The 17,256-nt window shown below is 35.6% G+C and overlaps 1 protein-coding gene across 1 annotated transcript in view; it reads left to right on the forward strand.

Moving 5' to 3' along the window:
* The window catches only part of DEUP1 (deuterosome assembly protein 1), a 101,648-nt gene that overhangs the window by 24,763 nt on the left and 59,629 nt on the right, over positions 1-17,256 (forward strand). Inside the window, exons 3-5 of the mRNA XM_023209113.2 lie at positions 4,252-4,423; positions 5,834-5,929; positions 12,905-13,039. Coding sequence (XP_023064881.1) covers positions 4,252-4,423; positions 5,834-5,929; positions 12,905-13,039 — 403 coding nt within the window. The remainder of the gene's footprint in view (positions 1-4,251; positions 4,424-5,833; positions 5,930-12,904; positions 13,040-17,256) is intronic.

Consider the following 17,256-nt stretch of genomic DNA (forward strand, 5'->3'; position numbering starts at 1 on the left):
ATAAATATATATATATTTATAGAGGAATGCAAACACTGGATGGGTAGTTGGGGTAGTTGGACTAGTTGACTTGTAAGAGTTTTTCCATCCTGAGAGTCTAACATTCTAACTTTTGCATAGCATAACCATAACCAGGAAATAAACCATTCACTGAACAATATTGATTGAGTAGATTACATTATGTCCAGACTCTACTGTAGGCCTGTATTTTAACTTTCTTAGCATGGTACATTCTTACATTCCAAAAGTTAGCAATTAAAGGAACTCATTCATTCTTCAGAGATTTATTGAGCATCTACTGTGTGCTGCAGTAATATACTAGGCTCTGGTGAGATGGTGATGAACCAGACTGATATAGTTCTTTTTTCCTAGAGCTTACATTGACATAGTCCTTTTTCTTCAGAGCGGAAAAAATAGACAAAATCTATTTACCGTACAGGGTGGTACATGTTGTCATGAAAAAGAAAAACGGTGTGAAACCACCAGGCCATAGTTCTATTCTTTTCCCCTATATGATAATTCCAATTAAAATTCAATCTTAAAATTCAATCAAGTTATTTATAGAGGAATTAGTATACATCCTTTTGTCAGATTTATTTTAGGTTTTAAGTAAAAATTGAAAGCCTCTGGGCCTAACATTCCTCCAGGAATGCTAGGAGAAGACTTCAGAATGGCACTTTGTACTTAAAACCTCTCTGATGTCAAAACTGGTAAATATCATATTGAATAAACCAAAGGAACATCTTCTGTTTGGGTTGATTCTGGATATCTTAGAAAATGATTCTGGAAATTCTCAATTATTTGGATTTTAATACCTGTTTCTAACCTTATTGTAATGGAGCAAATTTGTACTGTATTTTTCAAGCATGTTCTTATTCAAAACACTGTGTCTTTTGCCGTGTGGTATACAGGAAGACACATTAAATGGGAAGCAGCTGCCTATGATCTAGTTCTGGCTCTTCCATTAATTAGCCGTGTGACCTTGGGCCTCTCTGAGCCTGAGTTTTATCAAAATGCTAAATGATCCTTAATCACCTCTAAAATTCTGATTTAGTGAAACTAAATGGAGGAAATGCTGTCATGTTGCACCTGCCTGTCCCTCCTGTCTTCCTCCCAGCTACACAAATACATTGGAAGCCTCATTACCACCTTTGAAATGGATGCTGAAATAACTTGCTTTTCTAATCTGGACATTTGTATGTTCCTTAGGCTGAAGTGTAAGGCCTCAATACCTACCTGCTAATCCAGTCTGAGTGACTGGACTCACGCCAGCTCCCTGGAGAATGCTTCAGCTTCTTTGAAAAAGAACTCTGTAGTGAGAGCACTTACCAATCTGTCTTCTTAACAACAGTAGCTATAATCCTAGCTGTTATACTAAGCATTTTGTTTGATACTCAATAAACCCTCCCAGACCCCAGATATTACAATGTATATGAGTAATAGTAACCTCACACTCTAAAGACTTACAGTATCTCTCCAAACCTGCCTGCCTTAGTTTGTTTTCATGCTGCTGATAAAGATGTACCTGAGACTGAGAAGAAAAAGAGATTTAATTGAACTTACAGTTCTACATAGCTGGGGAGGCCTCAGATTCATGGCAAGAGGTGGAAGGCACTTCTTGCATGGTGGAGGCAAGAGAAAATGAGGAAGAAGCAAAAGCAGAAACCCCTGATAAACCCTTCAGGTTTTGTGAGACTTGTTCACTGTCAGGAGAATGGCATGAGAAAGACTGGCCCCCATGATTCAATTACCTGCCCCTGGGTCTCTTCCACAACACATGGGAATTCTGGGAGATACAATTCAAGTTGAGAGCCAAACCATATCATTCCAACCCTGGCCCCTCCAAATCTCATATCCTCACATTTCAAAACCAATCAAGTTCCCAACAGTCCCCCAAAGATTTAACTCATTTCATCATTAACCCAAAAATCCACAGTCCGAAGTCTCATCTGAGACAAGGCAAGTCTCTTCTACCTATGAGCCTGTAAGATCAAACGAAGCTAGTTACTTCATACATATAAAGGGGGTACAAGTAATTGGGTAAATGCAGCCATTCCAAATGGGAGAAACTGGCCAAAACATGGGTTACAGACCCCATGCATGTTTGAAATCCAGCAGGGCAGTCAAATCTTAAAGCTCCAAAATGATCTCCTTTGACTTCAGGTCTCACATCCAGGTCATGCTGATGCAAAAGGTGGGTTCCCATGGTCTGCCCCGTGGCTTTACAGGGCACAGCCTCCCTCCAGGCTGCTTTCACAGACTGGCGTTGAGTGTCTGTGGCTTTTCCAGGTGCACAGTGCAAGTTGTCGTTGGATCTACCATTCTGGGGTCTGGAGGACAGTGGCACTCTTCTCACAGCTCCAATAGGCAGTGCCTCAGTAGGGACTCTGTGTGGGTGCTCCCACCCCACATTTCCCTCTGCCCTGCCCTAGCAGAGGTTCTCCATGAGGGCCCCACCCCTGAAGCAAACTTCTGCCTGGGCATCCAGGCATTTCCATACATCTTCTGAAATCTAGGCGGAGGTTCCCAAACCTCAATTCTTGACTTCTGTGCACCTGAAGGTTCAACACCATGTGAAAGCTGCCAATGCTTGGGGCTTCTACCCTCTGAAGCCACAGCCCGAGCTCTACATTGGCCCCTTTTGGCCATGGCTGGAGCAGTTGGGACACAGGACACCAAGTCCCTAGGCTGCACACAGCACAGGGGCCCTGGGACTGGCCCATGAAACCACTTTTTCTTCCTGGGCCTCTGGGCCTGTGATGGGGGGTGCTGCTGTGAAGGTTTCTGACAAGTCCTGGGGACATTTTCCCCATGGTTTGGGAGATTAATATCAGGCTCCTTGCTACTTATGTAAATTTCTGCAGCTGATTTGAATTTGTCCTCAAAAAAATGGGTTTTTCTTTTCTACTGCATCATCAGGCAGCAAATTTTCTGAACTTTTATGCTCTGTTTCACTTTTAAAACTGAATGCCTTTAACAGCACTCAAGTCACCTCTTGAATGCTTTGCTGCTTAGAAATTTCTTCTGCCAGATACCCTAAATCATCTCTCTCAAGTTCAAAGTTCCACAAATCTCTAGGTCAGAGGCAAAATGCCTCCAGTATCTTTGATAAAACATAACAAGAGTCACCTTTACTCCAGTTCCCAAAAACTTCCTTATCTCCATCTGGGACCACCTCAGCCTGGACTTTATTGTTCATATCACTATCAGCATTTTTGTCAAAGCCATTCAACAAGTCTCTAGGAGGTTCCAAAATTTCCCACATTTTTCTGTCTTCTTCTGAGCCCTCTGAACTGTTCCAACCTCTGCCTGTTACCCAGTTCCAAAGTTGCTTCCACATTTTCAGTTATCTTTTCAGCAACTCCCCACTCTACTGGTATCAATTTACTGTATTAGTCTGTTTTCACACTGCTAATAAAGACATACCCAAGATTGGGAAGAAAAAGAGGTTTAATTGGACTTTCAGTTCCATGTGGCTTGGGAGGCCTCAGAATCATGGTGGGAGCCGAAAAGCACTTCTTACATGATGGAGGCAAGAGAAAATGAGGAAGAAGCAAAAGCAGAAACCCCTGATAAATTCATCAGATCTCATGAGACTTAGTCATTATCATGAGAATAGCACAGGAAAGACCGGCCCCATGTCCAATTACCTTCCCCTGGGTTCCTCCCATAACACATGGGAATTCTGGAAGATACAATTCAAGTTGAGATTTTGGTGGGGACACAGCCAAACCATATCACTGCCTGATCAAATTCCTTAGAAACAAAAACCAGCCATATCATGCCAAATTCCTCTCCTTGAGGAGCCATACTATAGCCCAGTTGGTACCCTTGAATCTGGTCCTACCTAGCCCCAGGCTTGCTCTTCTATCCTTAACAGACACGAATGATATCCCATTCTGCCTCTGTCAAACCTTCTGAAGTTATGATAGACATAGGTACATGTATGCCTATATGGAAGAGCATTGATCCTGAAGCTAAGTCTTATAATTTTTCCTAATTAGCATATTCCTTAGAATCAGCCTACTCTAAAAAATATTATTTTAAAAAATTAAGTATATATACACTGTTAGCTCTGAAATTCGCTTTATTAATTTTAAAATTTAACCTTCAGCTTTTGAACTTATTCCCATTTAAATAATTGAACAATTTCAGGAAATAAGGATCAAGCTATGCAGAGCAATGTAATAATTTTTCTTGCCCTAACATTTTACTACCTTAAAATGTATTTTACTTTCCTACAATTGCCAGAACTTCTCCTTGTGAGGCTGAGCTTCAGGAATTAATGGAACAAATTGACATCATGGTAAGCAACAAAAAAATGGACTGGGAAAGAAAGATGCGGGCTTTGGAGACACGATTAGATCTTCGGGATCAAGAATTGGCAAATGCACAAACTTGTTTGGATCAGAAAGGTCAAGAGGTACTGAATACATATGTTAACAAATTGCTAATTCATCAGATTGTTATACATAGTATTCTATCAGAATATATTTTTATTATACATACTTTTTATCAGGCATCAGCAACAGCCTTTATTGCTTGAAATTCTGTCAGCAAATTATAGGCTAAATGTATTATATCAAATAAGTGACAATCAGAACCTAAATCCATAGATATTTGCTGATAGAGACAGATATGTAGTGTCAATGCCATCTGTAAAAGTAAGCAAATATTTAACATATATGTAAAATATTGTTTGCAAGTAAAGATGTAAGTACATTTGCTGCTGTAGAAACAAAGAAGTAGTCATCAAAACTGTGGACAAGGCAGAGTTCAGTAACATTTGCTTCTTTGAATATGCTGGAAAAAATAGAAGTAAGATGTCAAAAATTGATTATAGGACAAAGGAGAAAAGAGTTTGGTAAAGGATTGTGTGTGTATACCTGGGACATCCACTTAAGAGGAGTTCCCTCAGTCCCTCTAGGCTGCTCACGGCCAAGCTGGTGGTCATAAAAGAATATATGAGTGCTCTCAGGCCTGTGAAGAAGTTCAGGAAAATCATACGCTTTATCTAATGTGGACTTTCTGTCTGTGAATTTTTCTGTTGGAAAAAGAAATGTTTAAGAGAAATGTTTGCTAGTTATATACTGTAACAAAAACATCATTAGTTAACTTGTTCATCAGCCATTTTTCTACCTTTATTGACTTCTCAGTGGAACCTAGGTTTTGGCATAGTTAACTATATTATTGTTTGGCATAGGTAACTTGGTTATTGTCATCTAGTTTTCCTTCACAGTAGAGGTAGGTCATCAGACATGGCATATGCATTCTTCTTCTTCTAGCTTTTATATGTATACTGACACAGATATGTAAGCAAGTGCCTCATCTGCCTTTTAAACAGACAAATTATATAAGCCAAATCCTTAGGAACTGCTCTTAGACAATTTTCTTTTTCTTTTTAATGTATTACTTGTTACAAAAATGTAACAATTATTTCATAATACCACTAAAACAGAGATCCTCTTGAAGGTAATGGAGAAAACAAAAAAGCTGAATTATATTGGTAGAGGTTTTGCCTGAGTAATGATGACATAGCCTCCCAAAAGGACAATGCAAAGTAAATTCTAACCCTGAATTTTAAATGTGATGATGATAAGGATCTTTTGTTAAACATCCGTACTGTCCTAATGTGTACCTTGTGGAATAGTGCTAGGAATGTTTGGTTTTTGTGAATTTAATTATTGATAGCTATTTTAAGAAGTGCAGTACAAATATTTACTCTTGGTTTGGTACAGCCATTTTATTTGAATTGTTCTTTTCTTTTGCACATTTTCTGATTTTGTCAGGCAAAATTTAGAAAAAGCAAAATTAAATTTTATTCTTCATGCAGGTAGGGTTGCTTCGACAGAAATTGGACAGTCTGGAAAAATGTAATTTAGCAATGACTCAGAATTATGAAGGACAACTACAAAGCCTAAAGGCTCAAGTAAGAAAATATTATAATTTAATATCACACATTTTGATATATTTTTGACCTATAGAGTTGTGTTAATTTTATTTAAACTAATTGTTTTTAGTATAAATAAATGTTCTTGTGTTTTAATTATAAGCTTGGTCGTGTCTTTCCCTGTTTTATATGCATTGATTTTGTCTCTTACTAGATTGTTGGCTTGCTATACCTTCTGTACCTCTGTTAGCACAGTACTAGACAAATGGCTTTCTGTTTCTCAAGAGACTTGTTGATGAATTAAATGACAATTAGCTCACAAAAAAATAATTTTGTGAGCAACAACAAAAAAACAATTATCTTTTGTGGTTATTCCTATCTAATAAAGATGTTCTCAATTCTGTGATAATTTAAAATATGGAAGTTTGTGATTATGACATAGATAATTGAAAGAATAAAACTGGTCTTTATTACCTTATTACTGGTAGCACTGTTTCTTACATGATAGTGCTTCTTCATATGTATTGAGGATACAGATTTCTTTTTCACTTATCCCTGTATCTTCACACAAAGAAGGCAACCAAAATGCCTTCTTTACCACAGATAGCACATAGGGTAGTAATCATTTGAGTATGTCAAATGTAGTAGATGCTATATCTTTGCTTAACTTAGTGAATGAATCAATGGGAAATATGGTTTGATTATGAAATTTTACTTTACAACCAACATTTTTTGGAGTACAAATATTTCACATATGATAATTTAGTTAAAGGAGCCTAAAGTAGTTAATGATCCTTTTAAAATACCTTTTAGGGAGGTAACTAAGCCATTAAGATTGGAATATGAAACATTTGATGCCACTTAACAGATGATTTTACAAGACTAGTTCTTAGTCTACCTAGACATTTTGCCTACAGTTCAAGTAACTGCCACTGTATGGTAGCTTGAGTTATGAAATTATATATGGCTTTTACTAGCTTAGACTCTGAGCATTTAGCATGTAAGTCAACTCAACCTTTATTTTTCTATGAAGATAAGGCTCTAAAACAACAACATAAACATTAAATCATTATATACTGGTCAATATAAATAAAGAGATCACAATCTGTAGTAGGTTTGAAAACAATACAGAAATCTAGAAATAAGTTAGGTGCCATCTCTAAGTTATATTTAACCAGTTCAGTCACTGCTTTCCAAATCTTTCATTTCTGTTTGGGTATGTTTTCCTCTTGTTAAAAAGTTCTTGGCTTTGTTTACAGGCGCCAAGCAGTCATTTAATATATGAATCCTTGCCATTTGATGCTTTGCAGTTCTATTTTATTATTTGGCTGATGGCTGGTTTTCAGTGCTAACCAAAAAATATCTTTGTGGTAACTTCATAAAAATTTGTTCTATGGAAAACACTGTGAGTTTAGGAAATACTGTTTAAGCTAATGCTGGCCAAGTTAAGACTCCTCCCCTCCTGGAGATTAAGGGTACACATTAGCATATTACAGGCCATAAGAAGTCCTGCCTTAAACAAACTGATTTAGCCTTTCCATTCCATCATGTTCCAAAGATATTGGACAATGGAGCTCTCCTTTATTTATTTATTTAAGCTAAAACCTTCTAATACTACTGTAAACAGGGGTTTCATGGAATACACTGGGAGTGCTACATTATTGTTGAGAGCCAACTGTTTTCACAGCAGTTTTCTGCTTCTCTTTTTCTCTAGTTAAAAGAAAAGGAGGAAGAAAGAGAAGGAGAGCAAAGGAGAAGGAAGAGGAAAGTAGGGAAAAAGAGAGAAAAAGAAAAGTACTATGTACTTGATTTGGTTTGCATAAAGCTAGTAATATGCTGTATTTCTAAGCAGAAAATGGTATCTTGTGGTTAATACGCTTTTGTTGCTGCCAGCTAACTCTGCAGTTTCCTCCTTTGAAATTTCTGGTTTATTTACAATTTCATTTTCCTGAAACATCTTAAGGATACACTTTACCACACTGTACCTTGAATAACTCAACTCTGTCAAAGCTTCCTTTTAGAAATTGCTTTCCTTTTAAAAAGGAGTTATTTTTTTCCTTCTAACCATTACAAAACTATAATTTTAAATACATATATTTGAGGCTTTTGCTTCTGGAATAGATATACTCTTCCCTATCCTCCCACTAAATTAGACATCATTTATAAAATAAGATTCTGAGAAGTGGAGAGAAGAGACAGATTGGCTAAGGACCTTAGGACTCAAAGAATGTCACAATATTGAGTTCCCTAGGATTTGTTTTTGCCTCATATATCTCAGACTGCGTAACACAGAAGCAGGCAACCCAGTTATGCCAATGGGTGCAAACAAACAAAAAGAGCCCCAAGGAAAGTCTGCTGTCTCCATCCAAAAGTCCAGAAGAGAGACAGCCTAGCAAGATAATACACTTTTAGATAACAACCTCTCTACTCCTGCCTCATAAAATGAAAGAAAGAAAGAAAGAGAGCGAGAGAGAGAGAAAGAGAGAGAGAGAAAGAAAGAAAGGAAAGAAAGAAAGAAAGAAAGAAAGAAAGAAAGAAAGAAAGAAAGAAGGGAGGGAGGGAGGGAGGGAGGGAGGAAGGAAGGAAGGAAGGAAGGAAGGAAGGAAGGAAGGAAGGAAGGAAACTGCAGCCCCACTGCCACCTACAAAGGCTTAGTGGAAAAACCTAGATTTCTGCCTTCACTAAGCTGTAACAAGGTAACCCTGGCCCTCTTTCCTGGGTAGTGTCTGGGAAGACTGAATGGAGAACCAGGACTTTCATCCTCACTAGATATTAACAAGGCCCTCATCAACCCATGGTGATGGTGGAGAGCTTGGAATTCTACACCTACCTGGTGGTAAGAAGGCACCCCTCCCTCTCCAGTCTCGGGTGTTATTATAGGAAGGCTGTTGAGGAGTCACCACTGCTTAGTGGTGACAAGTTCACCCACGTCCACTAATAGTATCACTGAAGGCCATGTGAGAATAGTTACAAGGCACCCATGACCCTTCAATCAAAGTGTATCAGTGAAAGACTAGTGGGGAGCCTGAACTCCCACTTCGAATCAGCAGTAATAAGGAGCACCTCCCACTGGATACCAACTGAAGCCAAGTGAAGACCTGGACATCCACTATCTCCTGGCAGTAATGGAGTGGCACTCCATTTTTCCCTTCCAGAAATTGTCAGAGGAGGACTGCTAAAACACAATATTTGAATAAAATCCAGAGTCTCAAAACACAATACACAAAAATGTCCAGGTATCAATAAAAATCATTCATTATAGAAAGAACCAAGAAAATCTCAATTTGAATAAGAAAAGACACTCAACAGATGCCGAGGCCAAGATGACACACATTAGAATTATCTGATTTTAAAGCAGCTGTTATAAAAATACTTCAATGAACTATTACAAATATGGCTTGAAATAAACAAAAAATTATAAAGCTTTGGCAAATAAATAATATAAAGAACCAATTAGAAATTTTATAACTGAAAACTATAATAACCAAATTTAAAAACTCAATGGATGGACTTTAAGCAGAATGAAGAGGACAGATGGAAAAGAATCAGCTCGAAGATAATACAATAGAAACTATCCAATCTGAACAACAGAGAGAAAGAGTAAAAGAAAATGAACCTTAGGAACATGTAGTATGGCAACAAGCAATTTAAAATTTATATCATTAGAGAATCCAGAAGGAGAGGAGAAAGATGGGGAGGGTGAAAAAGCATTCAGAGAAATAATGGTTGAAAAGTTACAAAACTTAGCCAAAAAAAAAAAGGTAAACCTACAGATTGAAAAACTGAGTGAACTTCAAACAAGATAAATCAAAAGACAGCTGTGTTAAGACACATCATAGTCCAAGTTCTGAAAACCAAAAGACAAAGAAAAAAATATTGGAAGCAGCAAGAGAGAAATGAAACCTTACCTATAGGGAAAACCAATTCTGATTATGGTGGCTTTCTCTCTGGAAATGATGGAGGCTTTCAAGTGCTGAAAGAACAGAGCTTTCAACCCAGAATTCTAGGTCTGGCAAAAACACCCTTCAGGAATGAAGAGGAAATTAAAACATTCTCAAAGGAAGGAAAACTAAAAGCATTTGTTGCTGGCAGACCTGCCCTAAAAGAATGGCTAAAGGAAGGTCTCGTAACAGAAAAGAAATGATAAAGAAGGAATCTTAAGACATCAGCGAAGAAGTAAAAACACCAAAAAGAGTAAAAAACATGAAGGGAAATGCAATACACTCTCCTTATCCTCTTGTATTTTCTAAATTTTTTGATAGCAAAAAATTATAACCATGTCTAATATGGTTTTCAGTATACCTACAGGAAACACTAAGATAATGGTGTTATAAATGGAACAGAGTAAAAGAACATAAAGGAAAGTAAGATTTCTACACTTGAACTGGAAAGATGTCAAACACCAATAGACTGTGATTAATTATGTAAATACAGTGTAATGACTAGAGCAACCACTAAAAAAGATCTACAAAGAGATATACTCAAAAACACTGTAGATAAAATGGATTCTAAAATAATGCTTCTGTAATTCACAAGAAGACAAGAAAGTGAAAATAGAGAAACCAAAACCTAGAGAACAAACAGGAAGCAAAAAAAGGCTTAAGCCATGACATATCAATAATTACATTAAATAGAAATGGCCTAAATACACCAATTGAAAGACAGAGATTGACAATAAATAAAAAAATGACAAACTCACTTCAAATATAACTGTATAGGCAAGTTGAAATTAAAAAGATGGAGAAATATACCATGCAAATATTAATAGAAAGAAAGCAGAAGTGGTGCCAAGATAATTCAATACAGAAAAATTAGTCTCTTCTACAAATGGTGCAATGACAAGAGGATATCCTTATGCAAAGGAACTAAGTTGGACCCCTACCTTAAACCATAGACAAAAATTAACTCAAAATGGATCAAAGATCCAAATGTAAAGCCTAAATCTAAAAAGCTCTTAGAAGAAACCATAGGAGCAAATCTTCGTAAGCTTGGATTAGGCAATGGTTTCTTAGATATGGCACCAAAAGCACAAGCAACAAAAAGTTAGATAAATTTGATGTCATTAAAATTTTAAAACTTTTATGCTTCGAAGGACACCATCAAGAAACTAAAAAGACACCCATCAATGGGGAGAAAACATTTGCAAACCATATATTTGATAAGGGACTGGTATCTAGAATATATGAATAACTTACTAATTGATAATAAAAAGACAGATGACCAAATTTTAAAATGGATAAATATTTGAATAGATATTTATCCAAAGCAGATATACGAATGGCCAATAAGCACATAAAAATGCTTAACATCATTAGTCATTAGGTATATGGAAACCAAAACCACAATATCCATTCACATCCACTAGGATGGTAATAATAAAAAGGATAGAAAACAACAAGTGTTGGTGAGGATATGGAGACATTGGAACCCAATGCATTGTGAATGGGAATGGAAAATGGTGCAGCCATTTTGGAAGACAATTTGGCTGTTCTTCAAAAAGTTAAAGTTACCATAAGATCCAACAATTCCACTCCTAGGTATATACCCAAGAGAAAGTAAAACATATATCTACACAAAAACTTCTATGTAAGTGTTCACAGCAGCATTATTTATAATATCTCAAAGTGGAAACAACCCACATTTCTATCAGTTGATGAATGGATAAACAAAATGTAGTGTATTTATGCAATGGAATATTATTCAGGTGAATTTTATAGCAGGTGAATTATATCTCAATTTAAAATTATGAGGAAAAAGTAGAAGTGGCTACTTTAATATCTGATAAAGTAGACATCATTGTTCGTAGCATTATTTACAGTAGGCAAAAACTGGAAAAAATCAAAATGTCTCAGTATATGAATGGTTAAACAAACTGATACATTTATACCATGGAATATGATTCAGCACTAAAAAGGAATCCACTGTTGATTTATGCATGGATCTCACATTAAGCTGAGTGAAAAAAATACAATCTCAAAAGTTAATGTGCTATATGATTTCTTTTTATAACATTCTCAAAATTATAGAGATGGAAAACAAATTAGTGGTTTTCAGTGATTAGGGGTTGGGGGATGAGGGGATTAAGTGTGATTCTAAAGGGATAGCATGAGGGAGATCTTTGTGGTGACAGAATAGTTCTATATCTTGGCTGTGGTTGTAGTCAGATAAATCTATATATGTGATAAAATGGCAGAGAGCTATATACATATATTGATCCAATTTCAATTTCCTGGGTTTGATGTACTGTAGTTCAATAAGATGTAAATATTGGGGGAAACTGGGTGAAGAGAACCTGGGACCTCAGTAATAACTTTGGAACTTCTTGTAAACTTGTAATTATTTTAAAATAAAATGTGTAAATAAGACACATTTGAAAGCAGATACATGAGTATAGAAATTTCCTCACAAATGTTCATAAACTATGCTATTTTGAATCTACTATTTGAATGTAGAACAGGAAATGGAAAAAACAATACAAAGTTGTAAAAAGAATTATCAGTAAGAAAAATATTAGATCAATTTTGATATTAAAATTTATTTAAATGTATCCACATGAATAAGTGGTTTATGTTACGTACGTCTTTTAAATTAATATATATTCTGTTTTCTTAAATAAGGTATAAGCTAGTTATTTTGTAGATTAAGTTACTGGATTTAAAATTGTTAACACAAGATGGCACTAACTAAAAGTAAGAAAAAACTTTTTTTTTAAAAAAATTGTCAGCTTTACTGCGTATGATTAAAACAAAATTGAACAAGCCATTTATCAAGTGAATCATTGTTTAACTGTGCAGTTAATGAAGTCTCGAGTTTACATGAAAGCTGAATTGTATTCAGCTTCAATAATTTAGTTTTAATAACTGGTTCTGTCTTCACTAATTGAAACATTTAAGCTTTACTACACTTTCTAATCATGACTTAAATTTTCAGAGAGGTACACAGGAAAAGAGATAGTGAAATCAGGTTAGAAATAATTGGTAATAGTAAAATGTTAACATTTTCTGTTATTTACAGTTTTCCAAACTAACAAATAGCTTTGAAAAACTGAGATTACATCAGATGAAACAAAACAAAGTTCCACGAAAAGAATTACCACACCTTAAAGAAGAATTACCCTTTGAACTGAGCAATTTGAACCAGAAATTAGAGGTGAGATACATTATCTTAGATTCTTTATGTGTATTAAAGATTGATCCCTGTTTTTGTGGGCTGTTTGTCTCTAGTGTCCACAATGGTGTCTTCAGTTGTGGTAATAAACACTATTACAAACTAACTTCTCATTGAATATATTTTCTTAGTGCACTTTCCCTTCAGGCACTTAGTGAATTAAAACATCACTTTGATGTATACATCTTTACTATATAACAGCATTTTGGGAGAGAAAAAAAAAAAAAAAGAGCCAAAAAGTCAAATGAAACTGCAGCTGTTGAGTAAAATTGAAGGACACCCATGGGGTCAGTTAAAGTGAATATCTAATAAATCTTTTAATGGCCATTTAGCTGTTAGGTACTTAAATCCCAGTGAAGCCTCATCACAGTTTTTAAAACAGGGCTTGAAGTTTCATGGTTTTTTTTCTTTAAAGGCATAGTGTCACTCCAATTCAATTGCCCCATAGCACTCAGAATTTCTAAAATTTTGGTCTCTAAAAAAAATTCACTATGTCCTCATAACTGTATATATCTACTATGTACCCACAAAAACTAAAAACAAAAAACTTTAAAAATTCACTATGTCATTGATGCACTTATTCTTATCTCCTTCGTTTTCCAACCTTGGAAAAAACAAACCAGCTATTTTTCTTCCCTGTGTTCTTGAGCATTCCTCCTACAAGTCATGGAACAGCAGAAAGATTACACTATAAATTCCTATCATCTACTTTTACCTGGATTCCGAGTACTGCTCAATTACCCTTGACCCTTACGTTATCCCACTTAATTTCTTCCATTTTTCTCAAGCCCGAAACCCCAGCATCCCTCCCCTTGCCAGCACTTTTTCATCTTATTCTTTAATTAACAAGTCCTTCTACTTTAAAATATCTTAAAGAGCAGAAAAAAATTAAATCCGGGATCACAGCCCTAAAATCGGCTTATTATAAGAACTTTGTAGGAAGTCCTAGATTTTAATCTTTAAAAGTCCAGCACATTTTAAATGCTTCTGAATAACACATAGTTTTTTTAAAAAACAAACTTACCATCACTAGGTAAGTTGACCCTTTAGGAAAATGCAGTGTGTTGTACTCCCAGGCTCTTACAGTGGTATAACCAGTAGGGCTTCAGAAATATCCTGATCTCATGGAAGATGCTGATAGACGTGCACTGTAATATACATGTGCTTTCACTGAAAATGAAGACATTGAGTCATTAATTATCCATTTGACTGACTTTTCATGGGCTTTTGTTGGAGAACTACATTAATAAACATTGTTCAGACAAAAAAAAAAAAAACCCTTAAGTTATTATCAGATACCTTGTGTATGCACATTTTACATTTAGGAAACTAAATATTTACATTATATATATGTAATGAAATTATAGTGGAAATTAGTAGCAAAATGTTTTGATATGTTTGTACTTACACAAAAGTTTTTAAGGACTCTATGCAGATATACAGTTTAACTTGAAATAATTATAAAAACACTTCAGGTACCTGTTTTTACTTATAGCCATCTGATAAATTAATGTGTAAGAGATAGGCTCTTCCAGCTTTAGTCTGCAGGTAAACCTGTTTTTCCTTTGGAGGCATTTAATAGCAGTATAGTAACAGCAGTGTACCACATGTAGTAGTTGAAGAACATGATCACTGATAACTGAAAACAGGCCTTACCTGACTCATGTGTTTGCCCTGTGACCTACAGGCAAGTTGTTTGCCTCACCAAGATTCCATGTTGTCATCAGTAAATGGGGTTTAAAATACCTTATGTGTAACGTTGTTGTTATGGTGGAAAAACTTTAGATGCACACTGAAGCATTTAGGGATGAAAACACATGAGGTCTAGAAGTCGCCTTAAAATATACCAACAAAAAAAGGGTGGAGAGATAGGAGAAGTAAAGATGGACTAAGTTGATGGTAGTTAAACTGGGTGAAGGGTACATGGAGGTTTGTTTTACTCTCTATGTATGAAAATCTTCATTAATAAAAAGTTAAAACCGTTTTACAGGTAAAGGTCTCCAACATATAGTAATCACTAAAGACCATCTCCAATATTTATTAGAGGGCTTTTTAAAACATCTAATACAGCTATCAAGAGAAACTAATTTTAATGACCCTGATCCACTCTCAACTTTAAAGATCCAGAAAAACTTTTCCAGCCATGAATAACTTACTGTTGGAGGTCCAGGCAAGCCTACAGACCCTCTGAAGCCTACTGTGATAACTCCAGTCTCTATAAAAACCCTTGTGAAGCTCTCTAGGTCCCTGCATGGTTCCATACTATTGCATGTATTGCACTGACTTGCTAGTTGTGAAACCAGTACATCTGACAAGAATGAGGAAGCCAGGATTGTCATAAGCACCTGCTGATATGTTTGTGACACACATTTCTAGCTATTCTTGGCCTCACTTCTACCTGTTGTAGTATTTATAAGAAGTTGAGGTTAATGCTTCTGCCTCTAAAACATCCTGGGGAATATTTATTTTCAAGATTATTTGAGGTTAATGGGTAAGAAATACTAAATATTTGTATTATCTAAAACATATGAACAGCTTAAGTCAGCCTTACCCAAAATTTGACTTCTAAATCCAAAGATTCCCTTCTAAATTAAAAGTAAACAGAAAATTTTAAAATCTGGATTGCATTAATTTGAAATGTTAGCCATTTTCTACTAGAACCTAGTTTTATAAATTTGCCATTATTGCTAAAGACCCTGTTTTTATGTACCTAATTTTTGTATGTTGAATGTCAGAATCGAAGTCAATAACTTTAAATGGACTATCTCCATTTATCATAGTAAATATAGTCTGTTTATCATGAGCTATTGTTATATATGGAGAGTCTTTCCATACTTCATCAACCTTAATACCATCACTTAATATCAGGTCACCCCCCTTTCATTACCGTAAAAACTTCCTAATTTATAGCCTTCCTTCACTGATTGTTTAGGTACTTATGGATTTTAAAAACTAAAATTTCCTTAAATGTACTTTAAAATTATTTCTGTATAGAAAATATGAAATTCCGTGTTCTTCTCATTTTAACAAAATAAAGCTTTCATTCTCTAAATTAGCATTTGTTTTCCAGCATTGCCAATCCAGTCATTTCAGCCATCTTCAAAACAATAGTAACCCCTCTGACTATAATGAACTGTTCCAATTTGATGTATTATGGGAAATAGCTAAGATAATCTTAATATCATCTGCATGGCTTTTATGTGTCAGCATTATTGTACTTAACATACTGATGTAATTGTAAAATTGTTTGTATGTACATTTCCCTACTTTATTAGATATTCCTTGATTTTTTCTTTCAAAAAATCTTTTAAAATTATGAAATAGTTCCAGATTTTCTTCTTTCCACAGAACCTGGTGGACATTAACTGCTCAATAAATATTAATGAATTGAGGGTTGAAAACATCACTACATTCTTGCCATGTTTCTATATGCAATAATATATAGTCATGGACTTAATAGCTATGGAGTTTGTTTCCAACCATGTTGTTTTCTTTACAAAATTTTTTGAGAAGGTTAATTTCTAGGAAATGCTAATACTGTACCATGTTTTTGTTTGTACATTCATGTAGTGTAAATGGCACCTGGTGCATTTGTCAGGCACTGTGAATGTTACAAAAGTAATAAACAACTGTTACCCTCAAGTTGTTTAAAGACTGGACAGAAAGATAGGATATAAATAGTCAGCCCTAGGCAAAATGGAGAAGCAGCAGTGTCTTCTTTGGCATCCCCAGAGCTATATCCTTTGCTTACGTTATTAAGATGTGAACAGATAATCATGTTGTATAACTGCACTACTTGAGCAAAAACTTAAAGAACTGATCCTGCTTTATCAACCTACTTCTACCATTTCTTTCCCAGGTATACAAATTGGTACTGCCTAAATGAGGCCTGGCCATGGCCACAAGGGGCAAAGTCATTGTCTTAGTTAGTTCAGGCTGCTATAACTAAATACCATAAACTGGGTGGCTTAAACAACAGACATTTATTTTTCACAGTTCTGGAGGCTGGTAGTCCAAAATCAGAGTGCCTGTGTATTAATCCATTCTCACACTGCTATAATGAACTACCTGAGACTGGGTAATTTATGAAGAAAATCGGTTTAATTGACTCACAGTTCCACAGGCTGTACAGGAGGCATGGTTGGGGAGGCCTTGGGAAACTTACAATCATGGTGGAGGGCAAAGGGGAAGCAAGGCAT

The sequence above is a fragment of the Piliocolobus tephrosceles genome, chromosome 13, assembly GCF_002776525.5.
Source record: "Piliocolobus tephrosceles isolate RC106 chromosome 13, ASM277652v3, whole genome shotgun sequence".
Taxonomy (NCBI): Eukaryota; Metazoa; Chordata; class Mammalia; order Primates; family Cercopithecidae; genus Piliocolobus; species Piliocolobus tephrosceles.